At 42.3% G+C, this 26,842-nt stretch overlaps 1 protein-coding gene across 2 annotated transcripts; it reads right to left on the bottom strand.

Moving 5' to 3' along the window:
- LOC121535448 (transmembrane anterior posterior transformation protein 1 homolog) lies at positions 1-26,842 on the bottom strand. 2 transcript variants are annotated; one of them, XM_041842533.2, is made up of 14 exons: positions 26,467-26,842; positions 23,647-23,777; positions 17,372-17,490; positions 13,560-13,722; positions 12,823-12,958; positions 12,496-12,593; positions 12,330-12,399; positions 11,598-11,678; positions 10,336-10,445; positions 9,264-9,323; positions 9,070-9,138; positions 7,090-7,166; positions 5,845-6,011; positions 1-1,971 (listed from the first exon to the last, which is right to left on the bottom strand). In XM_041842533.2, exons 1-14 carry the CDS (start codon positions 26,657-26,659, stop codon positions 1,634-1,636), a joined length of 1,812 nt encoding a protein of 603 aa, XP_041698467.1. In that variant the 5' UTR covers positions 26,660-26,842; the 3' UTR covers positions 1-1,633. The 2 variants fall into 2 exon arrangements, with proteins under 2 accessions (XP_041698467.1, XP_041698477.1); XM_041842543.2 differs by having other exon boundaries at positions 1,885-1,971; positions 5,820-6,011.

Below are 26,842 nucleotides of genomic sequence, written 5' to 3'. Positions count from 1 at the left end.
TTACAAAATAACTTTTATTCATCATCATCATCATCCAAAAAAAGAGGGCCATTTCATATCACGGTGAAGTTATGAACCAAACAGATGAGATTAAGTGGACAGTTTTCCATCATTGCTTGCATTAGAACACTACAAAAAGTGACCCGTAGAGAGGGTTCAGCGGAAGTTCTATGCGCAAAAATACTATAAAATATTACAACTGGCAGCTCCAAAAATAGATCCTTATTACAATGGTAATTAAAACATTGCATGAGTGTCAAATTATTAAATTAAGAGAAATAGCTCCAAAACCTGTCGGATGTAGCATATTTAAGACAATACGGTAAAGTTTAATCAGCACAAACATTCATAACTGAAATCCCCCTAAGGTTTGACAACCAGGAATACATCAAACTAGAGATTCTTGCCATCATAAGATGCTATTATGAACTTTCCACAAAGGCAATATGTATGAGTAATAAGTGCGTTAATGGCGAATATATAACCATCAAACATGTCAACGAAGGGTACCTGCGGTTCTTTTAAATCAAATTGAATGAGATAAAAATATCTGTAAAAGAAAGCTCTCTAAAAAACTCACTTCTGTGGAGATGTTCTTTACACTACCAAATGGAGCTCGTACCAGTAGTGATATTTCATACCGAAAAATTCCAATAAATCGGGTAAAGCTTTTTGACTAGCAAATAATTTATCCTTTTCAGTCATTTTTTTCTATTATGTCCATATAAACGGAAGAACATTGACGGATAACTTTGTTCCTCTTTTGCTGTGTATCTGAGAAGAGGCACACATTTCTCATGTTCCACATTTGTGCACACACGCTCGCACACTTCATGTACAGACCAGTGATGTGTATCCAGCACCCTGGATGACTGACATGGAGCGTTGTATTGAAGCCATCGCACAGCCATCTTGGTACTCCTCCTCCATTGTAAAAAATATTTTAGAAGCTATATAAATGCATTTATTAATGTCTACATTCGTTTTTGACACATTTATTCTATTACAGACACCTTAATGAATACTTTTTTATAATATTATGTGCGAGAGAGCAAAACATTGAAATCTATTAAAACATTTTCCTTAAAGTTGAAAAGAAATTGACTACTAATGTTACTGTACCCACTATAACAAAAAAACATTAAAATACATGTTATTTTGTCCTTGAAACATTTCATTGTAATACTGGGGAGTGCCAAAATGGCCGACCCATGGCTTCAAAGCTTCTCAATGGCCAATACATAGCATCAGCAATCCAGGGTTTATATACATCATTGGTACAGACCAGCACAAGACTGGGTTGCCATGAAAACAACAATTTCTCTGGCAGTCTTCAATCGCCCAACCAACCGTAGTTCTCTTTGTCGAGCCCCAAACCCCGCAGGCGAAAAAAACAGCAGGTCAATTTAAATTAAACAGCCTGTCCCAGAGTCCACAATAACTTACTGTATGTCAATAACTTACTGTATGTCAATAACTTACTGTTTGTCTAACTTAATAAATATACTCTGCTTCCACCGGATTTTGCTAAGAGAGCAGAAGTGCTGAGGTGTGTCTTGCTCACTGGCTCTCCTGAGTGGTTATCGCTTTCTTTTTTGGGGGGGTGGGGGGGGTCAAAGGTCAATGGAAGGGGTCAATCGATGCGGTTCCCACATATCGTGAAGCGGTCTACATCCAGCAGGTCCTTTTTAGGGGTCCTGTGCTTGAGCTCTGTGCCTTCCGTTCCTTCCCCCTCATTCTGCTCGGGAGTGGCAGGGGGCGAGGGGGTGAGGATGTCAGGGTCCGGTTCTGGCTCTGGGCTGGTGGATGGCCTGGTTGGGGTGGTGGTGGGGGGAGGGGCCACAGTCTCTGCCCGTAGGGTGGGGCTGACGGTGGGGGTAGGCTGGGTGGTGACAGAGGAGGAGGGGGGGATGGAGGTGCATGAAGGAGTGGATGGGGACCGCTCAGACCACAGATCCTCTGATGGATCACCTGATGAGGCAAATGACACAGAGAGAGAGGTAGATTTAACACAAACATGAACAATACTTGGTCATTTGAAAAAAGTTACACTAATGGTAAGTAACACTCACACATAGATAGGAAGCAACTAAACAACAACATCAAACTTCTCTTTTGATTAGATTTGACTTCAGAGTGACCAAATAAACTGGAAAACCAACCAAATTGACTTATAGGAATATAAACTCACCTAAAGTGCATTCGGAAAGCCTTATTCTAAAATTTATTAAATTATTTTTTCCCCTCATCAATCTACACATAATACCCCATAATGAGAAAGCAAAAACAGTTATATTTTTATATTTATTTATTAAAAGTATTCAGACCCTTAACTCAGTACTTTGTTGAAGCACCTTTGGCAGCGATTACAGCCTTGAGTCTTCTTGGGTATAATGCTACAAGCTTGGCACACCTGTATTTCGGGAGTTTCACCCATTCTTCTCTGCAGATCCTCTCAAGCTCTGTCAGGGTGGATGGGGGGCGTCGCTGCACAGCTGTTTTCAGGTCTCTTCAGAGATGTTCGATCGGTTTCAGGTCCGGGCTCTGGCTGGGCCACTCAAGGACATTCAGAGACTTGTCCCGAAGCCACTCCTGCGTTGTCTTGGCTGTGTGCTTAGGGTTGTTCTCCTGTTGGAAGGTGAACCTTCACCCCAGTCTGAGGTCCTGAGCAGGTTTTCATCAAGGATCTCTCTGTACTTGGCTCCGTTCATCCCCACAGCATGATGCTGCCACCACCATGCTTCACCGTAGGGATGGTGCCAGGTTTCCTCCAGACGTGATGCTTGACATTCAGGCCAAAGAGTTCAATCTTGGTTTCATCAGACCAGAGAATCCTGTTTCTCATGGTCTGAGAGTCCTTTAGGTGCCTTTTAGCAAACTCCAAGCGGGCTGTCATGTGCATTGTACTGAGGAGTGGCTTCCGTCTGGCCACTACCATAAAGGCCTGATTGGTGGAGTGCTGCAGAGATGGTTGTCCTTCTGGAAGGTTCTCCCATCTCCACAGAGGAACTCTGGAGCTCTGTCAGAGTGACCATCGGGTTCTTGGTCACCTCCCTGACCAAGGCCCTTCTCCCCCGATTGCTTAGTTTGGCCAGGCGGCCAGCTCTAGGAAGAATGTTGGTGGTTCCAAACCTCTTCCATTTAAGAATGATGGAGGCCACTGTGTTCTTGGGGACCTTCAATGCTGCAGAAATGTTTTGGTAACCTTCCCCAGATCTGTGCCTCGACACAATCCTGTCTCGGAGCTCTACGGACAATTCCTTCGATCTCATGGCTCGATTTTTGCTCTGACATGCACTGTCAACTGTGGGACCTTACATAGACAGGTGTGTGCCTTTCCAAATCATGTCCAATCAATTGAATTTACCACAGGTGGACTCCTGGAAACAGGATGCACCTGAGCTCAATTTAGAGTCTTATAACAAAGGGTCTGAATAAGGTATTTCTGTTTTTATTTTTAATACATTTGTAAACATTTCTGGAAAACTGTTTCGCTTTGCCATTATGGGGTCTTGTCTGTAGATTGTTGAGGGAAAAAAACTATTTTATCAATTTTAGAATAAGGCTGTAACGTAACAAAATGTGGAAAAAGGGAAGGGGTCTGAATACTTTCTGAATGCACTGTATATCAAAGGGTCAAAAAGACAAATCTACAGTAATACCAGTAGACTTCTCAAGTCCACCAATCATGGCCTTAAATGCCAGTATGCAGTATAAATGGCATTACATTACACAAGTTAGGTCAGGCAAATAGAATAATTCATGACGGCCGTTATATTCAAATAAAGTCGAGTGAAGTTGCAGCAGCATATCAGCACATGGGTTACTACTCTACGGAGAAACCATTTGCCCAGGGCGCCGACATGCTTCACTTGCATATAAAAAGAGTGTGTAGGCAAATTAGACTTTACCAGGCGAGCAGCAAATCGTGTGTGTATTCCCCAGACTGCATGAAATAAATGTGTGCTCCTCTTAAGGCAATAACACATGAGTAGACCTACTTTAGAACATGCATTGTGGTACTGAACCAGTGGCATAACCATATAATTAGGAATTAGAAAACTAGAATGGACATGAACCTTCTGATGATGGGATAAAGGTCAGCCATTTTGGTCAGGGAGTTGGTCAACCATGGTTTGTTTGCCAGTGCTGTGATAAGATAGTGTAAAATAATGAATTTGAAGAATGTATCTGCACTGTATGTTAGCTAGTAGCCAGACAGTTTTAGAGGAATGATTCCATTCATTTTTCAAATGAACTGCCAACATTCCATTCAATCTACAGCCATACCAGTTGATGATAGGACTTACACAAGTTGTAAATGCAATAAGTACTGATTTTGTATCATATAATAGCACTCACAGCTTAATAGCACTCACAGCTTTCCAATATATCAATTGTTTTAGACATTTATGGTCTGTTTACATATATTTTAGAGGCTATTTATACAGATTTATTTTATAAAACCAGTATAAACTGTATTTATAATTACTGTATATGACAATATTTTAGTTGACAATAATTATTAGACAATTTATGATATCACATCTTACTTTTATTTTCCTGCTTAAGTAAAATCAGGACTATGCCTCTACTGCCATTCATTCCAATTAGACTGGTTTGGATTTGTCCCTGACCAATATGGCTGCCATTTTTACCCCATTATGGAACTTTTAGGGTTTATGACATAGCCCTCTAGTAATTTAGTAGGCTCTTGATGGGTATAACCAACAAGTAATTAAGCAATTCATCCATTTGTTCCTGAAATAGCCATATGCTTTCGCCATAAGCTTTCATGACACTGCCTTAGGGAAACCACAGTTGCTCATCAGTATATTCTTTGCCACAGAGACCTATAAACATATGGCACCTCCAATTAGATCTTCATCCAAATCATTATGAAGAACAAGAGACGAGTCTGTTAGTATAGTAAGGAATCCATTGGAATCAGAGGGCTAAAAGTAACCCATTTTGCCAGGGAAGTATTCATTAGGCACCAAACAGAATGAAACTGACTAAAACAGGGAGTGACTACCTGAACGTGTCCAATAAGAGACGCTCATATTCATTTTCTGACGCAAAGCGTTTTGTTACGGTGTGCCCTAATGAATGCAGCCCAGAAGAGACAGCCGGGTTGGGTACAGTACAGTTACAGATGGGCTAATTAAGAATAGCAACGCAAGCGATCAGGCTTCAGTGACACCACATGATATGGATTGGCACTTTAACATTTCACATACTATACTACTGATTCTTTCGCCTGAAAATTGTGGTTCTGTAAAAACACAGGAGTGAGAAAAGCTTTGATGTGACGTGGTGTCACTTGTCGCTCTAATGCTCTCAGCTTAGTGCAGCTGGCTCGTCTGCCACGCTGGAGAAAAAACGGTTAAGCTCCACACACACTCGCTCGTTCACACACAACTGACAATTTATCTCTGTCATGCGCATTGAGCAGCAGTTAAAGTTTTGAATTTCAGTAGCAGTTTCGATGTGGATGATGGAGAGATGTGTGTGTGGAGATGATGGAGGTCAATTACCCGAGTCGGAATACGCATCTGCTTGCTTGAGGCTGGGTTTGGCAAGCTGGGATTGCTAAGAAGAATGAGTAATTTAATGGAACCGAGTGTCTTATTGAGGCTGGGTAGGCTGTATGTGACTGACTGGGTTCGAATCTGGGTCTTCTGCATGCTATAAGATTGTGTTAGCCCGCTGAGCAGTCTTCATGGTTTCATGCAAGGTTTATACCTGTTCCTAGGTCATTATTGTTAATGAGAAGATGTTCCCTTCCTGGTAAAATGAAGGTAAATAAAGATAATTACTAGGGTATTGTCTGTCACTGGGTACCTGAGGGGACAGTACACCTAGAAGTCTTGCTGGTTCTACTGGGCGTCTTCCCGGGGGCAGCTGTGGGGGGCCTCTCAAACAGCTTGTCCTCCATGTTGGCTCTCTTCACGTACACACACGACTTCCCCAGCAGCACAATACTGTTCAGCACCTTCAGGGTTACCATTCTACACATGGACAAGACGATAAGTAACGATATTCAAGGTGAAAGTGAGAAGAGAAGCAGACTATAGTCATGAGTGTTTTTTCCCATTGTGAACAGGTCTAGATTTGATTCTATATGGAAATACAGATAAAGTATACTGGTATGGCTTTTTAGGCACATAGTTGATATTAAATTAAATGTCAAATTCAAAACGCTCAATCTCACCGTATCAGGGCCTCCATTTCACTCGCATATGCGCCTAAATATTTAGCTGTGTGACCTGGAATGTTTATTTAGTAACATCAGTGCACCTACAAAAATTAAGGACTTTAATACCTCAATTGTGCTCCTACATTTCTTTGTGTTCGCCTACATTTTTTAACGTAGGCGCACACATGCTCCTTGTAGAAAAGGTCAGTGTAGAGCCCTGTGTATTTAGGAAATAGTAACACTATCCACAAAGTAGCCATACACCTCACACTGAGTATGAAGGGTTTTTACTGTGTAAAATTAAAGTTAGGCTAAGTTCATGGGCAGAAAACAGCTCCAGGACGCACTAGGCTTCTGCATATCTGAAGCTTATGATGCATATGAAATACGATCGAGAGAGACAGCCACATCTAGGTCTGTGGACCAAATGCCCTCCGAGGGCTTTTGCGAGTCATACTGTGGTCTTTTCACAGATACCAGGGTCTGTTGGGGACACAGCTATTTTTAAAATGGGGGTGAGGGGGTGGGTGGGCACTGGAGATGACAACATTGTATTCCACCTCAGGCTAACTGTTCAGTGGTCTATACCCCCAGGGTGGGAAAAAAGAAAAGATCAGAGGAAAAAAAAAGAAGCCCTATCAAAGCCAAGCAGAGGGCTAACGTGCAGGCTCATGCTAACGTAGCTCAATGGGGACAGACTGGCACGGACATCATTGAGGCGCTCCATTTAAATACACATAGAATACAGTGTGAATGCTATGCTAACAAATCATGCTAGCTGTACTGCGTGACTGACGCATCAACTTTATCTATGAAACTTGTGGAAGGGGTGCTATGTAATTGCAATTCATCATACATGACAAAGAATAAGAACATGATTTGAGTCTTACCCCAAGTAGAAGAGGAACACACAGGAGTAGGACAGGGCTCCCTGTACATTCACTGAACTCATCACCACTCGGATTAGCTGTCAATCACAAAATAGAAAAGCTTCAGCAGAAACATTGTTGCAAGTAACAGTTAATCAGTATTAAAATCAATGCAACAAAATGGAGTTACAGTGGGGGGAAAAAAGTATTTAGTCAGCCACCAATTGTGCAAGTTCTCCCACTTAAAAAGATGAGAGAGGCCTGTAATTTTCATCATAGGAATTTTCATCATAGGTACACGTCAACTATGACAGACAAATGAGAAAAACAAATCCAGAAAATCACATTGTAGGATTTTTAATGAATTTATTTGCAAATTATGGTGGAAAATCAGTATTTGGTCACCTACAAACAAGCAAGGTTTCTGGCTCTCACAGACCTGTAACTTCTTCTTTAAGAAGCTCCTCTGTCCTCCACTCGTTACCTGTATTAATGGCACCTGTTTGATCTTGTTATCAGTATAAAAGACACCTGTCCACAACCTCAAACAGTCACACTCCACACTCCACTATGGCCAAGACCAAAGAGCTGTCAAAGGACACCAGAAACAAAATTGTAGACCTGCACCAGGCTGGGAAGACTGAATCTGCAAATAGGTAAGCAGCTTGGTTTGAAGAAATCAACTGTGGGAGCAATTATTAGGAAATGGAAGACATACAAGACCACTGATAATCTCCCTTGATCTGGGGCTCCACGCAAGATCTCACCCCGTGGGGTCAAAATGATCACAAGAACGGTTAACAAAAATCCCAGAACCACACGGGGGGACCTAGTGAATGACCTGCAGAGAGCTGGGACCAAAGTAACAAAGCCTACCATCAGTAACACACTACGCCGCCAGGGACTCAAATCCTGCAGTGCCAGACGTGTCCCCCTGCTTAAGCCAGTACATGTCCAGGCCCGTCTGAAGTTTGCTAGAGTGCATTTGGATGATCCAGAAGAGGATTGGGAGAATGTCATATGGTCAGATGAAACCAAAATAGAACTTTTTTGGTAAAAACTCAACTCGTCGTGTTTGGAGGACAAAGAATGCTGAGTTGCATCCAAAGAACACCATACCTACTGTGAAGCATGGGGGGTGGAAACATCATGCTTTGGGGCTGTTTTTCTGCAAAGGGACCAGGACGACTGATCCGTGTAAAGGAAAGAATGAATGGGGCCATGTATCGTGAGATTTTGAGTGAAAACCTCCTTCCATCAGCAAGGGCATTGAAGATGAAACGTGGCTGGGTCTTTCAGCATGACAATGATCCCAAACACACCGCCCGGGCAACGAAGCAGTGGCTTCGTATGAAGCATTTCAAGGTCCTGGAGTGGCCTAGCCAGTCTCCAGATCTCAACCCCATAGAAAATCTTTGGAGGGAGTTGAAAGTCTGTGTTGCCCAGCGACAGCCCCAAAACATCACTGCTCTAGAGGAGATCTGCATGGAGGAATGGGCCAAAATACCAGCAACAGTGTGTGAAAACCTTGTGAAGACTTACAGAAAACGTTTGACCTGTGTCATTGCCAACAAAGGGTATATAACAAAGTATTGAGAAACTTTTGTTATTGACCAAATACTTATTTTCCACCATAATTTGCAAATAAATTCATAAAAAATCCTACAATGTGATTTTCTGGATTTGTTTTTCTCATTTGTCTGTCATAGTTGACGTGTACCTATGATGAAAATTCCTATGATGAAAATTACAGGCCTCTCTCACCTTTTTAAGTGGGAGAACTTGCACAATTGGTGGCTGACTAAATACTTTTTTCCCCCACTGTATAAGTCAACTACATTGTCGTGCAACTAATAAACAATTTTATACAAGACAGAACTGTTAGTTGATTGATATCAATATAACACAATCAAAAGTTAGTGCCCACTTAAACACACTGCTCATCTACATACAATGGAAGAGGAAACACTGCATTGGACTGTTGTACAAGGCTGATCTTACCAGGACTGCAAGAGGAAGAGGAATGAAGCCCATTCTTCTGGCTACGGAATCGCTGTAGTCTGTGCAGGCCTGCCCATTGACAAAACAAGCCTCAATAACACATCAACTACAGCAGTGAACATAACCCATTGATTAAAACTGTAGAGACAATGGAGCTGGATGCCTAATCACTGTGTTCGAGAGATGCTACGTACGTTTTTCTGCCGACAGCTGACGAGATCGAAGGCCAGGCTGGCTCTGTATTCACTGTATACCTGCGGAGACAAAACAGCCATGTTACTATCACAGAGATAAACAGAACACCTATAGTTTTAGTTTATTATTATAATGTATCGCTATGGTTATGTTGTTTGATATGACGCTTGTAACCATCTGCTATGGCTCTGAGAAAAACATTGATACCATTAGACTAGACCACAAGTGAGTATGACCGGCTAGATTTGAAGACCGTGTTAGCCGGCTGAGCTAAAGCCTAGGCAGTTTTCAGGTCTCAGCGAAGGTTACTTCACCGAACCGCCACCATTACACTCCTCCCCCCGATGACCAACTCCACAGAATCACGGCACCAATGTATCCGACTGGATTCGAACCCGGGTCTCCTATTCGCCACAAGACTGTGTGAGCCCTTTGATCTGAAGCCTTCAGGTCTTAGGCAAGGTTTCTCACCACACAAGTGCTGGGAATGGGTCCCAATTGACGGTGGGATATGGAGCTGCTAGTTGTTCTGGCTGAGGATGAGGATGTTGCTGGCTTTTGGTGTGCTTGCCCAGTAGCCCTATTGGGGCATAATGTGATGTGCTGTGTTGTGATTTAGAAAGAGGGCAGAGGAAGGGAGCGGAGGGACTCATGGCACGCTACAGAGATTGAGGCACACAGCAGTGTGGACGGTTAGCTAAACAACAGCGCCACACTGTATATAAAAACAGGGCCAACCACTGTATAATCCTTCAAACATGAACGGAGCAGACCCTCTCCAGTGAACATACCTTTCACAATCACACACCCAGAGGGAAAGTGTTTTCTTAATGAATTTATTCAGTAGATTAATTGAAATTCCTTTTCAAGATTTTTTAAAGCGCAATTTATTCCTAATGGGGATTGTTGTATTTGTGAACTTCAATTCAATTCCTTGAAGCAGAATTGGGATTGACCTCAAAACACACTTTTCCCTTTTGGTGTGCAACTGCAAACTGTTTGAATGGTTTTCATTTGATTTAACTCCAATTCATCAAATCATGAATCATCATCTGTGTGATCCATCCTTACATCTGCCGTGATCTCGTTGAACTTGGTGATGAAGGCGTGTTTGATGATGTCCACTGCGATCTCTGAGGCGATCACCATGAAGACGTCAGGTAACAACACCCAGAGATGATCTGGAGACAAGACAACCTGTGAAGTGAATTCTAAATCTATTCTTTCTTTACCTTACTGAATGTCTGGTCTTTCTTTTTAATTGACTCAATTGTACATTTAATGATTTCTTGGTCTAATCATATATTGTTTTAGGCTTAGTACAATAAGTTCTGTCACAGGGTAAAAAAGTATTTGATTTGACTGATACAATACAATCTTCATCACATTCATATCCATGTGGTGCAGCAAGTCTGCCCAAAATGTTTTTGGATGAGGTCTAGGTCATACCATAAGGCTCAGACCCTGTCAGTGTACAACATTAGCATCATGACCGACATTAGCATCATGACCGACATTAGCATCATGACCGTTGCTGACATTCCAAATCTGTCAGGGCCAGCTGACTGTATTAAGAGAGCTGTCAGATAGTGCAGCCTTACTGTCATCCCTCCCTCCCATCATCATCACAATGTCTTATCCACTAGTGGTTTCAATGGAACGGCTTTAAAAGAGCACCAAGGATCAGGGTGATTGCTTTTCCAATGGTAGCAGTAGCAGCAAACAAGTGTTACATAAATTATTTCTTAGTTCAATACAGAATATAGCCTACATGCTACAACATTGATACAAACAGATTCACCTGTGGGTCTCCCGAGCGGCGTAGTGGTCTAAGGCACTGCATCGCAGTGCTAGAGGCGACACTACAGACCCGGGTTCGATCCCGGGCTGTATCACAACCGGCTATGATTGGGAGTCCCATAGGGCGGCGCACAATTGGCTCAGTGTCGTCCGGGTTAGGGAGGGTTTGGCCAGGGGGGCTTTACTTGGCTCATCGCGCTCTAGCGACTCCTTGTGGCAGCCCGGGCACCTGCAGGCTGACCTCGGTCATCAGGTGAACAGTGTTTCCTCCGACACATTGATGCGGCAGGCTTCCGGGTTAAGCGGGCGAGCGTTAAGAAGCGCGGTTTGGCGGGTCATGTTTCGGAGGACACATGACTCGACCTTCGCCTCCCGAGCCCGTTAGGGAGTTGCAGCGATGAGACAAGATCGAAATTGGGGAGAAAAAGGGGCTAAAAGACCAAAAAATATATTCACCTGTTCCTGTGAACATAATAAAATGGATCCAAGAAATCCCTTTGCATGTTTAGCTGTAATGTGTGTGAAATGGTTACCTGGGTTCCAGGAGAATTGCTCCATGTTCCTGAGGCAGACGATGAGCAGGAGCACGTAGTTGGTGAACCGTTCCTTGATATCTAAAATGCAAATAAATACATATTCGTTACTACCTAATACTTAGAATCATATAACAACGATGAATATGTAAGATCAACAAAAAGGGCAGCCATTTTTTCCATGTACTTTCAAAGCTACATACATCATTTGGCATAAATATCCTATTCATCGGAATCCTGTGTGGTTTGGAACTAAGTGTAACTTGCTAAATAGACTGGATCTTCAAAGATGCGAGCGATTTGCAAGAGGGGGTAAATAGGAAATGATTCAAGCTTATTTTCGGTTCCTTGCATTCCTGCAGTATGACAGCAACAAAGATGAAAACATGCAGCCTGCAGGCACAAAGAGGAAGAGTTCAGAATGCATTCAAATCCATAGCGCATCTCTTTTGTGTTATCAAAGCTGAATAAACAGCTCTGATTGCCGCTTCAAAAGGACGAGAGAGAGAGAGAGAGAGAGAGAGAGAGAGAGAGAGAGAGAGAGAGGAGGAAAAGAGGTGAGGAGGAGGCTTAACCCATCGCTTGCTACTGGGTTTTACCCCCAAGCATAGAAAAAGACTCAGAGCATTGAAAAATGTCTAACATGTAGGGCGTTTTGAATCTTAAAAATACTGTCCATAGCACGATTAAATGTACAGTGTAATGGCTATGGCACATGTTACAGTAACTTACCACTGTTGGACATCTGAAAGAGGTTGTTCTTCTCAAACTTCTTGAACACACTTCCTTTGATCTCCACAAACTGTACATGCAGGAAATAGAGGAAAATATATTTTAGTGTCCTCTATATTTTAGATTACATGTTTGTGTGTGTATCTGAGTGTGTGTGTGTACTCACGTTGTTGGACATCATGATGGTGAGCAGGGACTTATTGTGGGAGTTGAAAGCCACGTTGAGCGTTGACGCCTGGACCATGATGAGGATAGCATGCAGGACTGAGATAGAGGCTCAGGAAAACACTGAACATGGTGGCAATAGCATCCGCTACAGTAAGGGGTGGGTGTTTGAGTGAGTGTGTGTGGACTCACATTACTGACATATCATCAAAACAGCAACACTAACTGAAAAGTGACACCTGTAAGATGATAGAAGTTGAGAGATCACAAATTCCTACAGCAGAGTTCTTCCTGTGTGCACTTCACTGGTGTTCTCCATTAAGGATACAGACGTAGAACACAGCCATGAGGAAATGGGGGATGACCCCTATGCTGTCTCTCTTCCTCTCTTTGGGCTCTGTGGCCGTCCAGTAGAGCGCGTCAAGGATGTCTTGGCCAAACGAAGAGAACAGCCTGTCGGCTACCTGAACAGGGAAGGTAAGTAGTTCAAGTCAAGTTAAGCATGGGTTAATGATGTGACTTTCGACCTGTAAGTGATACAATGGGATTAGACTATGACAGATTACCAGTGCTTAATTGTATGTTACTTCTCTAGTCTTCTGTATGGTTTATATCAGCACACCCTTAGTGGAGTTGCCAACAACCGGATGCACCAGTTCAAGGATACAGCTAATTCAACCTATTGATTTTTTATTTTTTTCACCTTTATTTAACCAGGTAAGCCAGTTGAGAACAAGTTCTCATTTACAACTGCGACCTGGCCAAGATAAAGCAAAGCTAGCTACCTTTTCCGCTTTTTACACCAGCTGTGTTAGATTAATATCGGCCAAACAACTCATGAGTTTTCATAAACTATAACTATTTTTTTCTAATAATTTATCACCTGCTGCATTTCAGATGAAATAGGGTATCTGAGGCCCTAATCAGATACTTCAGCCAAGAATAATTCATTTTCCTTGACGTAGGCCTACTCACTGACCTAACACAACTGGACCAGTGAAAGCTATAGAGTGGAACCTTATTAAATCACATTACTACAACAGCTCTAAATCCAACCCACTGTACCTCCAGCATGTTGTAGATGATGTAGAGTTTAATGACGGACTGTCCCCGGATCAGGTGGTACATCATGCTGTAGTCCACGTAGTGCATCATGGAGTAGCACAGCACCATTATCAGTCCCTTCAAGATGTCACACACCTGGGCCGGCTGCAGCATGCGCGAGCCACTTGCAGAACACACAGGTTACACAGAGCCTAGTCATACATCTGTATGTACACAATTACATTTGTTTGCATCTATTCAGTACAAGTAGGCCTAAGGCTTGTGATAACACCGTTGTGAGATATGACACAGTGAACCTTGGGATCTTGGTTGACTGTAAGCTTCATGCACTATTAGGCTATTAGGCCAATGTCAGGACAGGTGTCATGTGTGCTGTATCGAAGTGGTTTAATACCCCCCGGGGTTGTCAAGGCACCAGTAGAATGACTGTGTCTAGTTATTTTCAGCATCCGTTACTATTTTTGATTGGCTGATGTTTATAACAAGCAGCATTAACATTATAAATACACACTTTTGTTAATTCGGGTTGATCAGGTTAGGATGGGACATTGAACACATTCAACCGATGAGTAGATGGTTTGGGGGGGAATGATGAGGAATGAAGTAGCTAACCAAATCTGTTACATGAACACATATTATTCATATAGCCTGCCTTTTAATGTATGCTACACCAATATTGAGTAGGCGAATCGAAAGTTAAATGGCACGCAGCATGAGAGCATGCTAGGGGAAGACTGACAAATCCATAGGGCTTCAGTCTCTGTTGGGGAGTAGAAGGTCAAGACATGTAGCTAGTTATGTGAAAGGCTACTAAATATACTGATCTACTGTACATCTAAGCTAGTATAACTACTGCATACTAGTACCTTAGTCCTTTGTATACCCACCACTCTTCTACATATTACTCAAACTAAGGCCAGATTTCAATCGATTGCAGATGGTGGATTTCTGGATAGCGCTTTCAAACATGTGCTTGATTTGTACAGCAGCCTGTCCCGAATGGATGGAGCTGACTATGCGATATTCAGGAATCCACTATCTGCAATAGATTGAATAACGGCATAAAACTCCACAAATGAGATTGTCCATCACCACCCTCACCTTAGTGAGCTTCAAGAAGTTGCCAAAAAAGCTTCCTAAAAGGGAGAGGAAAAATCACCTTTTAAGATTTCTCAATTCCTGCGGTAAGACTTAGAATAACCAGTCACAAGGGGAATGGAAGGGGAGGTGCAAAATATCTCAGTCTGTCTGTCGGGAGGGTGGCAGTGACGCCGGGGTGAGAGAGAGGAGCTTGAGTTCAGAAAGTGCAAATTAGAATGCTTAATCAGGTGTCTCATCTACTTCCCAAATTGTGTGCAGTGAGCATTGAGGTATGAAGGGAAGCAAACAACATCAGAGTCATAACCTTTATTATCATACAGGTTATAGCAAGATGAACGTAGAGTCATTGTTGATTGATATTGGGGGCCTGGAAGATTTGCTTTCACTTATTCAATCATTTAGAGGTCAGGTGATAACCTCAAAGAGAGGAAGAAGGAAGCATATGCTATATCAGTATGAAAATGTATGCACTCACTAACTGTAAGTCGCTCTGGATAAGAGCGTCTGCTAAATGACTAAAATGTAAATGTAAATATTATATACCAATTCATACCGTAGCATAAACAAGAATAATTCACTGCTGGTGCTCTAGCACCCTTTACTGGCCGGACTCAGACACAGCACTTTGGCACATTCTAGTGGACCTTTGCAGAGGAGTGCCCAGTGAACGACCTATAACATGACACTGCTTAGGCTATTAAAGTAAAATGCATGATGAGAGAGTGTACTCTCTGTCCTGCCAGTGTATGTTAGTGAATGCCAGGCCCTGTGTAACCCGGTTCCCCTGGCACAGGCACCAGCAATCACCATGAATGTGATAGCCCCCTAGCTGACTAACTGCAGCTCTGGCCAACAGAGGTGTGTGTGTGTGTGTGTATAAAAGGTCAGTCAAGCTTCGCTGCCATGCAGACAGACACAAAAGGGCATGCATCATCAAACGGATATCACAAAGGCCACAGCCATCAGCGCTGAGCTGTGCTTTGTGAGAGGAACAGTTTTTCAAGACAAGGTACTGGAATACGTGTTGTTAGCGGAGGTGTGGAGTTTTTGTCAAGCCTCTCTTGGGAGTGTGCCGACACAGTTGTTTCTCAGTTAAGACAACGTTTTAACTATTGAAATTACAATACATTATCTTTGGCCTACTACGACTTCCAAAAAATGACAGGGTAATGTCAAAACACAAAAAAAAAACGACACTCAAAGATATAGGAGTGGACTTGGCAAATACCCTATGCAATTCATACTCATCTTCTGTATGGAGTGGATAAGGTACATTTGTACAAATATTTTCAAGCTAAGGAGTTCAAAACAGCACATCCTGAACTCTGGAGTGTCATTTGAGCTGTAGTCAAACATGATATCGCTTATCAGTTAAAAATGTTAATGTTTACCTAGAAAATACTTCAATAAAGCTAGTAGTCAGCCACAGTGCCTGATTATGGCTTCTGTGTTCGTGTGGGGATGGAGGGAGTGAGGATGCTGTAACTCGAGGCGTAGAGAGCTCAAGCCATCTGTCAATGCAATGTATTTTACTGAGCATCTGCAGTGCACAGCTATCGCCCATCCGTTACCACAGCCAGCTGCAGGCCTACATTCAAAAATCAGCTACTGCTTTCCCTTCAGTTAGGCCTACATACTCTAACATTATGCATACCGTACATACTCTGGAGAGAGATCGTTCAGACAGGAGTCCTCAACCCAACAAGGAGAACTGCACATTGTTGGTGTGTTGTAATTTGATGTTGAGCATTTCAACAAGACTGGAGCTTTGGTATACCATGGAAAATCAGTTTGATGGGCCAGTCTTGAAGAAACCATGTCCACTATGTATATGAGCTCTTGCAGGGAAAGCGTACTGTTTAGTATTCGTGTTGCCGTGGTGAGCACAGCCCTGTTTGTGAACACTACTAATCCAAAATGGCCCCTCAGTGGCTTTAGCATAGAGCATGAAGAATACAGCACAAAGCTGCATATCAGGACAAACAAGATGGAGATGGTGAAACGATATATAATATAAAATATAAATGATGAAGCTGTGACAGGCGTGAGACTAGCATACCTGCTCCGATTGCAGTAGGGGCATACGTTTGCCCTGCAGGGAAAGAAGGTAAGGGAAGAGACTGACCTTTGTACAGACCAGTCACAGGCAAACTGAGTGAGTACAATACTTACTGTACAGTATACATAAACCTAGCTTACGTATGCATCTGTCTTCTGAAGGGCCGAATCCTAACTATAGATACACCACATGCAAATCTCATTGATATCAGGGTGTGATTTACGTGACACACTCAAAGTTAGGATTATGCCTCAAGTGCCCTTTGGAGTGCAATTCACTTGGGGAACTAGGCCTATTTTCTGGTGAGCTAAACCCATCTATATTGCCCTATACATATTTCCCCATTTACCACTCCTGTAGTAAACCTAAATTCCAAGAACATAATGCAAAGAATCATCCATGTCATAGATAGATATGGTACTGGTCATGTAACATGGTTATTTCCAATCGAATCATGCAGTGTTTCTTTGTCAGTGTCAGAGCTGCGTTCAGTAGGGCACAACTTTGTGGAACGTTCAGATAGAAATACATTTGGTAGAACAGACATGCATTTCAAATCTATCCACGGCATTTCTATCTGCAACGTTCAGTACGTAGCACCCAGTGAAACGTGACCCAGAGTGTGAGCGTGTGTGTGTGTGTGTGGGCTCACCCGAGGCCGCAGCAGGGCAAGGTGAGGAGGTGTAGCAGGGCCAGCAGCATCCGGAGGGGCAGCAGCGTGAACACGTAGAGGAAGGCATCCAGACACAGGAAGAAGCCAAAGATCATCAGCTGTATGGTAGAACACAACACACTCGGGTAAAACATGGCTGCTCGATCACACCTACAAATAGAGCCAGTGTGTGTGTGTGACTATGTAGGCTATGTGTGAGTTTACAGAGTGTCAGTGTTTGTCCAGCTCTCTTTCTCTACAGAATGGCATGTTGTTGTTTTGACAGGGCAAGCCATATACTACACTGAACAAAAATACAAACGCAACATGCAACGATTTCAAAGATTTGACTGAGTTACAGTTCATATAAAGGAAATCAGTCAATTGAAATAATTTAATTAGGCCCTAATCTATGGATTTCACATGACTGGGAATACAGATATGCATCTGTTGGTCACAGATACCTTAAAAAAAGGTATGGGCGTGGATCAGAAAACCAGTCAGTATCTGGTGTGACCACCATTTGCCTCATGCAGCGTGACACATCTCCTTCGCATAAAGTTGATCAGGCTGTTGATTGTGGCCTGTGAATGTTGTCCCACTCTTCTTCAAGGGCTTAGCGAAGTTGCTGGATATTGGCGGGAACTGGAACAAGCTGTCGTACATGTCGATCCAGAGCATCCCAAACATGCTCAACGGGTGACATGTCTGGTGAGTATGCAGGCCATGGAAGAACAGGGACATTTTCAGCTTCCAGTAATTGTGTACAGATCCTTGCGACATGGGGCTGTGCAATATCTTGCTGAAACATGAGGTGATGATGGCAGATGAATGGCACGACAATGGGCCTCAGGATCTCGTCACGGTATCTGTGTGCATTGAAATTGACATAGATAAAATGCAATTGTGTTTGTTGTCCGTAGCTTATGCCTGCCCATACCATAATCCCACCGACACCATGGGGCACTCTGTTCACAGCGTTGACAACAACAAACCGCTTGCCCACACAACGCCATACACGCTGTCTGTCATCTGCCCGGTGCAGTTGAAACCGGGATTCATCTGTGAAGAGCACACTTCTCCAGCGTGCCAGTGGACATCGAAGGGGAGCATTTTGCCCACTGAAGTCGGTTACGACGCCGAACTGCAGTCAGGTCCAGACCCTGGTGAGGACGACGAGCACGCAGATGAGCTTCCCTGAGACTTTCTGACAGTTTGTGCAGACATTCTTTGGTTGTGCAAATCCACAGTTTCATCAGCTGTCCGGGTGGCTGGTCTCAAGACAATCCCGCAGGTGAAGAAGCCAGATGTGGAGGTCCTGGCCTGGCGTTGTTACACGTGGTCTGTGGTTGTGAGGCCGGTTGGACGTACTGCCAAATTCCTTAAAACGACGTTGGAGGGACTTATGGTAGAGAAATTAACTTTCAATTCTCTGGCAACAGCTCTGGTGGACATTCCTGAAGTCAGCATGCCAATTGCATGCTACGTCAAAACTTGAGACATCGGTGGCATTGTGTTGTGTTACAAAACTGCACATTTTAGAGTGGCCTTTAATTGTCCCCAGCACAAGGTGCACCTGTGTAATGATCATGCTGCTTAATCAGCTTTCTGACATGCCACACCTGTCAGGTGAATGGATAATCTTGGCAAAGGAGAATAATAATAATAATAATAATATTAATATGCCATTTAGCAGACGCTTTTATCCAACGCGACTTACAGTCATGCGTGCATACATTTTTGTGTATGGGTGGTCCCGGGGATCGAACCCACTACCTTGACGTTACAAGCGCCGTGCTCTACCAGCTGTGCTACAGAGGACCACAACAGGAATGCTCACTACAGGGATGTAAACAAATTTGAGCGAAATAACCTTTTTGTGCATATGCAAAAATGTCTTAGATCTTTTATATGAGCTCATGAAAAATGGGACCAACACTTTACATGTTGCGTTTATATTTTTGTTCAGTGTAGATTTCGCAATAACATGTTCATGTTTACTGATAAGAACAGGGTTGGGCAACTTTGTGCGCAAAGTCAACTAACTGCTATAAATACTATGGTATGCACACAAACGCACACACAGGTTAAACATGGCCACTCACGTGTGTGTCTACAGTAAGCGTGGCATGTTTAACACCCTGTTATTGGTAATGGTGAGAGGTTAGCATGTCTTGGGGGTATGATCTTTGACCTTCTGTTACTTTCTCACTCATCATTATTCACGATTCATTCAGGATTATATATCATAATGGTACTGTAGCATCCATATTAATGTATACGTGTTTAGAAACAGATTCTATTCTTATTTACAATAAGATTTACTCAAAAATGACACAATACATTATTTACCCTTCATTTCTATTCGGCACAAAATAATCTGAAACACAACTAAAACGAACGGCAAATGCATCCAACAAGTTTGTAGAGTCACAAGCTTGATGTAGTCATTGCGTGCTAGGAATATGGGACTAAATACTAAAAACTTGACTACTTTATTGATACGAGTCTTTTAGAGATTATTTTGTATTCCTTGTTAAACAAAAATCTCTTTCTCTGAGCAATTGTATTAGTATAAAATAATCAGTGGTGGAAAAAGTACCCAATTGTCATACTTGAGTAAAAGTAAAGATAACTTAAAAGAAAATGACTCAAGTAAAAGTCACCCAGTAAAATACTACTTGAGTAAAAGTCTAAAAGTATTTGGTTTTAAATATACTTAAGTATCAAAAGTAAAAGTATAAATCATTTCAAATTACTCATATTAAGCAACGCAGACGGCACGATTTTCTTGTTTTGTAAATGTACGGACAGCCAGGGTCACACTTCAACAGTCAGACATAATTTACAAACGAAGCATTTGTGTTTAGTGAGTCTGCCAGATCAGAGGCAGTAGGGGTGACCAGGGATGTTCTCTTGATAAGTGCGTGAATTAGATAATTTTCCTGTCCTGCTAAGCATTCAAAATGTAACGAGTACTTTTGGGTGTCAGGGAAAATGTAAGGAGTAAAAAGTACATTATTTTGTTTAGGAATGTAGTGGAGTAAAAGTAGTCAAAAATATAAATAGTAAAGTAAAGTACAGATACCCAAAAACACTACTTAAGTAGTACGTTAAAGTATTTTTACTTAAGTACTTTACACCACTGAAAATAATATAATTTCCCCATTGTTTTTGCTCAGTATTTGAATTAAATATTTTATGCAGTCAATATTGCTCATATTTATCAAGGCCAAGGGTGTCAATAATTTCAGACCCCACTGTACCTTCTCAAATAACAAATACCATATAATCTCATGATGTGCCAGCTCCAGTGTGTCCTGTGTTAGCCTCACAAACATCAGCAGTGAGGTTGTTACAATACTTCCCAACAGGAAGTGAGTAGTGGCAGTTGGGTTGGCTAACAGAGTCACAAGTCATCCTTTCATTGGTCTGTCCCTGGCTGCTCTCTTTTTTACTTCAGGTAGTAGCCTAGTCCAGGCAGAGCTTCTAGACCTAGAAGGTCACAATGCTCCATCTGTTCACACACATTCCTCAGTTCCCCAAGGCTTGGAATGCTATTGCTAACCAATGAGGGTTGGAGTGGGGACGTATATTAGGCTAGGTGATGACTGAATTTCACTGATGTTCACTGTCTCAATGTGAATGTCTGAGGGAGCACTCTTGCCCAAGGGCAAAATTCAAACGAAAAATAGCAAATGATGTGATGTTTGAGGTCCATTTGATATCCATATTAACAGTAGTCCCAGAATAAATAATAATAATAATATGCCATTTAGCAGACGCTTTTATCCAAAGCGACTTACAGTCATGTGTGCATAAATTTTTACGTATGGGTGGTCCCGGGGATCGAACCCACTACCCTGGCGTTACAAGCGCCGTGCTCTACCAATTGAGCTACAGAGGACGGCAATAGAATATTACCTCAAGGCACATACAAGTGTCGTCTCAATGTTTGAGGAGACTGAGATAGAGGCAGCCTGACTCACCTACTTCTGGGATCAGCCTCTAGTGCAGAGGTTAATTATTCCCAGATGAGTTTGCAGAGGTGAATTTAGGGGAATATTTGTATACATTCTCAATGGAATGTGTTACAACACCACCATCTAGTGGTTGTATAGAGACAAAGCATCAGCGGTATTATGGCTATGACAGCATACTGAAAAACATTGTGTTGCAATAGGCAATACACCATACAAATGATGCAGCAAGGAGCCTTGTAGTTTTTTGCATTTTGTAGGCTTTTTGAATGGTCTTCAATGGACAACACTATAGCGTAATGGTCTTCAGCGCAAAAACTTCATGAAAGGCATCTGGCAGAAGTGAATTCATCCACAAACAAAAATGAAAATTTTCAAATATCTTATTTGAACACGTTTTCTTGAACTTTATGATATAATCATCAAGCCCATTCAAAAGACCAGGGACATAAACACGGACGTATATCAATACAAATGACCCATTCGTGTCACCTGTATAACAAATGCTATGTGAACAAAAATATAATAAGAATACCTTCATTTCACTGCTCTTAGAAAAACCAGATGTACCAGGACATTATCAACGGCATAGCTAAACAAACACTGCTGAACTGACCTTTGTGTGTGTGCGGTTATCTCTGTGTGTGTGTGTGTGTGTGTGTGTGTATAGGTGCCTGAGCAACGGAGAAAATGGAAGCAGCTGCACCCCCACCTTCAAAATAGGGAAGTTTACATACACTCAATTAGCATTTGGTAGCATTGCCTTTAAATTGTTTAACTTGGGTCAAACGTTTCGGGTAGCCTTTCATAAGCTTACCACAGAGCTGGTGTAACTGAGTCAGGTTTGTAGGCCTCCTTGCCCACAAAATGTGGAAAAAAGCAAGGGGTCTGAATACATCCAGGTTGGCTAGACTTAAAATACAAAGATTAGCTGGCTACTCACTTGTGCTTGAGAGATTGTTTATGAGACGTGTTCAATTTCTATAATGCCTGCTACAAGAAATGGGTCATTATTAGAGGACGTGCATTGTGCATGGTTCTGGTTAAATTTGCTCTTTGCAATGGAGATTTCGTGCCAACCTGCCACTTCTTGGTCAAAAGCACTCAATGACCTTGGCATTTGAACTTTTATGTTTATTGTGGTATAGCTTGATATATGCAGAATTCAATATAATTCCAATGCAAGAACCCAAATGATGCCCCTGGGTATAGCTGCATATCGGTATGTTTCATCATAGAAATAGACAGCCTACATTCTATTTCTATGGTTTTCTGGTAGCCTATTGCTTTTTATGGTTGTAAGTGGAACTGTACGTATTGGAAACGTGTTTATGGTAGGCCGGCATTGCTTAATTGATTACGTGGGTGGGTCGAATTTGATCCACAGAAGTGTATTGTGACATATCGCAACGTGTTGCTGAACTCATGAGCGCCATGATTTTTCTATGTTTGATGCGGGCCTATAGGCCTATTTATTTGGCAAGACAGCTGTGCATGGCTTCATCTCACTGTAGTAGGCTGTTTCTTTTGGTTATTTACATTCGCCTTTTGTTTACTGCGTTTGTTTACTGTTAAAGTAACTAGCCTAAATATAGATTGTGTCATGCCTTTATCGATCTGATATGGTTTTTCTAGGCCTATAGTAGGCCTACAGCTGTTTTGTTCTGTTCGCATTCATTCGTTCGCATTCGCAGTTGTCGGTATTCTAAGCCAAACTGCAATTCAGTAATTTTGTTTTGCATGAATAACTAGGCAAATACTTTCTGCATTCAGTTTGCATTATTTTGTTAAGACAGCTGTGTGTACAACAGCTGCATTCACATAGGCTGTTTGTAATAGGTGAATTACCCTATATACATTGCAGCCTATATTCATTGCCAAATAGGCCTTGCTTTCGTGTGTAGGGCGCTGTCTATTGTGCTGATACAGCGCACCGGAGATAGGCTACAGATTTCAGACCCTACCTACCACTTCGAAAGCACTCAATGGTCTCGGATTCTCTGCATTTTAACTTGATGTTTATTGCGGTATTGCGTGATATAAGCAGAATTCAATATAATTCCAATGCAAGATCCCCCCAAAATTGTGCCCCCTCACCGATTTCAACAGCCCCTTTAGTCACTGTATCCTGGCGCCAGGTCTGTCTGCTTGGCTTGGTAAGTAATATTGACCAAATAAGTAATTTCTACCCTCTTTGCATCAAATATGTATGCTGCTGAGACAAGTTAATTTTAAACATTCAGCGCTTCAAACAACGGTGCCAAAAAAAGTCAAGGGGGCCTCTACTGTACCTACCTTTTCCAGTTCTCTGGGAATGCGCATGCATGTGTACACTCTCTCTCTGCGCTCGGTGTATTTAGCTTCGTTGTGCTCCAGGAAGTAGCCCCGGGTCAGCTCAGCACACATGAAGCGCCCCAGCGACGGATCTGGAATAACATTATGACAACACTTAGTGCTCTGTTACAACAGGGCTATTGTCCCTCCAGTTTGCATTATTTTGGTAAGACAGCTGTATGTACTCATGGTTATCAACATAATGGCCAAAATACGTATGTGTGCTAAGTGTGGGAAGCTCGGACACAGAAAACAAAATGGCATGAGTGAAAATGAGAGGGAAAGGAAGTTTCACTTTTGAAGAGGAAAGATAATGAACTTGACACACCAATCGGTCTAAAAAAGAAGCATAATGTAACCAAATCAGTATTCATATAGGAACCAAGCCAACTGAATTACAATGCCACTTTGCCACTAATGATTATCTAATAAACTTGCTAAGACTTTTGGTATGAGGAAAACTTTGAGCTACAGTGGCAGTATAATTAATTACCATTCGACTTATGAAGTAAAGTACACTACCTAATGGTATGCTGTACTTTTAAATACATAACAGCATAATTTACATTGATTCTGAGGACTTTACCCGAAATTAACCTACACTGTCTTGAAATATTTTCCATCGGTTGGAAATTGTGAGAACCTGTCAAACATTATATATTGAACAACATTTGGATTTCCAACCGAAATAATTGTCTATTTTGACTGATAGACAGTCGATGTTGACCTGATTTCACTGCTTCTTGCAACAACTCGGCGCGCTAGTTACAGTACTGTACAGGGGCGGTGTGTTCAATAGGGCGATATGGGCGACGCACTGCCAAACGGGAAAAGGAAGGGATTTTTTTTCTAATCAATTATATCACGGCAACAGTAGTTATCAGTGTTGTAATCTAGACGTCTGATCTGCCACAGTGCCACTAAATGTCCAATCAGGCTAAAGTCGTGCTTCAAATGCCCCCCTTTTGGGGGCGATTTCAGTCAGGTTGAAAATCGCCCAGAAGTCTGTCATAGACTCCCATGTAAAATCTATTTTTTTTCAAATATCAGAGCTTTCAATACAATCTCTATGGGTTTCTGAGGGCTTGCACTTACGCGCTTTCGTCATACGTAACATATAACCATGAACGTAACTAAGAAAAGAGCGGGTAGCAGCGTCAATCAATTCACTACTTCTATCAAAATGGCTAGGCTTCAGTGCAACTCGATTGTGTCTTTGAAAGAAGTTCCTTTTGTCGGCGAACAAATGAAGATAAATTGGCAACGAAACAATTAGGACCTCCCAGACCAAATTTAATAATTCAACAGGTTTCTACTAAAGGGGGGAAGTCCTACACCCGAGGATTTTCCAAAAATTGGTACGAACGAAAAACCTGGCTAGCAGGCTGCGATGTAGCTAATGCAGTCTTCTGCTACCCCCTGCTTACTCTTTCACCCTGAAGGCGGCACGGCAGACAGCACCGCTTGGACAGCGACTGGTGTGTAACGGACATGCACCATCTTTCAGGAAAGATTAAGAAACATGAGCTGTCAAAGACCCACATGGATAGCTGTTTGAGATTGTCTGCTTTGGGGAGAGTGAACATTCCCACTCAACTGGATGAGGGATACAGGCTAGCTGTCCGCCGCCACAACGATGAGGTTAGTGTTGATAATCACAAGTTTACTGGAGAACTGAAACTGACAAGGCTGACAAGATAGGACCCTTTTGTCCATTGTTATTGGATAGGAACAGAACTTATAACCAGCTCCTGACCTAAATAGATCTTAGCACAACATTTTACTCAACATATCATATTCCATATTCACTATAACAAATATATTTACTACGACATTAGCAAGAACCGCCACATCCTCAGCCGGCTAATCCAGTGTGTGAAGTTTTGCGGAGTGTTTGAGTTAGCTTTGCGAGGCAAAGATGAAACTGAGGGCTCCACCAACCCTGGTAAGCCAACACTTTTGAGATCAGTCAATAAATGCTTCTGGTATTGACTTATATGCTGCCCCTGTCTTCATGTTGTTGCTGGACATATCTTTTTTAAAATGTGTGTAGGTCACCTAAATCATCAGAAAAATTGCCCCCCCTGAGAATTTTTTCAGGAGCCGCCACTGGTACTGTATGCATGCAAATAGTTAGAGCAGAAGGCAGCAAGCTAGACTTTTCATCTTTGACACAAATTGGCATGACAGGTAACGTTAGCATTAACATTAAACCGTGCTAAGCAAATAGCGTAGCTAACTAATGCTAGTTACTGTAGTTCACTATATTGTAATTGATCGCAACATCAGTGACTGTTGCCCCCTCCACCTAGGCTTGACATCTCGTGCCTTGGCTAGGCGCAGTTCGTGACATCACGTGAAAGCGAATTACCAGGAATTAAAACGTCGAAGTAATTAGTAGACACATGTTAAATATTTTTAATGATCAGTTAGTATATATATTTTATCACATGCTACTAATACAAAGCTGAGAAAGATTTGTTTTTACAAACAATCTCGCATGACAACAACACGGGTTAAAACTGACAGCTCGAAATCCAATGACGTGCTTTGGTTGGTTGTGCATTGAGTCCGGGCAGCCCAATGACTGTGAGCCAGCCAGCCCAAAGATAGCTAAATAACAGAAAATTGTTGAGCCACTATGACATGTATTTTACAATGGTTTTCATGCGATCGTCAGCTTCCAAGGCATTATTTCTAGACATAGAGAGGTCGGTTTATCCAATAAAATGGTCGCTAGCCGATACCGTTTAAACCTGCGCGCGAACCAGGGAAACCCACCTGAGTTATCACGTTCACGTTGCTCCCGTCTGACAGCATTTATATCGTAAAAGCCTAATGTTTCCGCCAGATCTGGAGTTTGGCCGATTTTCCCCGACCTTGGTATGTCATCCCATGGCCGTTTCTCCTTCTTCTTGTCCTTATTTTCGGTTTCTTTTTCATCTGACAGCCCGGTCCCCAACAAGTCCGCCATCTTCAATTTGCAGCCGTGCTGATAGCAAAGTTCATGGACCAACCATAGAGATAGATAGAGGACTCATGTTTTATGTGCCATTATAGCGTCTGTGACAGCATGGGCAGCGCCATTGAGGCTACAACCCATATTAATCCCCACCAAATCGGCGAGTTGACTACTTTAAAATGGCGAAAGCATGGT

This window comes from Coregonus clupeaformis, chromosome 2 (assembly GCF_020615455.1).
Source record: "Coregonus clupeaformis isolate EN_2021a chromosome 2, ASM2061545v1, whole genome shotgun sequence".
In the NCBI taxonomy this organism is placed as follows: domain Eukaryota; kingdom Metazoa; phylum Chordata; class Actinopteri; order Salmoniformes; family Salmonidae; genus Coregonus; species Coregonus clupeaformis.
Note: the sequence above shows the minus strand (reverse complement) of the source record. Positions and strands in the feature narration are given on the sequence as shown.

Coding starts and splice junctions, on each gene's coding strand:
- LOC121535448 (XM_041842533.2), bottom strand. CDS start 26,659: ATGGCGGACTTGTTGGGGACCGGGCTGTCAGATGAAAAAGAAACCGAA. Junction 17,491..23,646: donor TTCCCAGAGAACTGGAAAAG/GTAGGTACAGTA, acceptor TCTACCATACAG/CTGATGATCTTTGGCTTCTT. Junction 6,012..7,089: donor GTGTTCCTCTTCTACTTGGG/GTAAGACTCAAA, acceptor GTCCATGTGTAG/AATGGTAACCCTGAAGGTGC.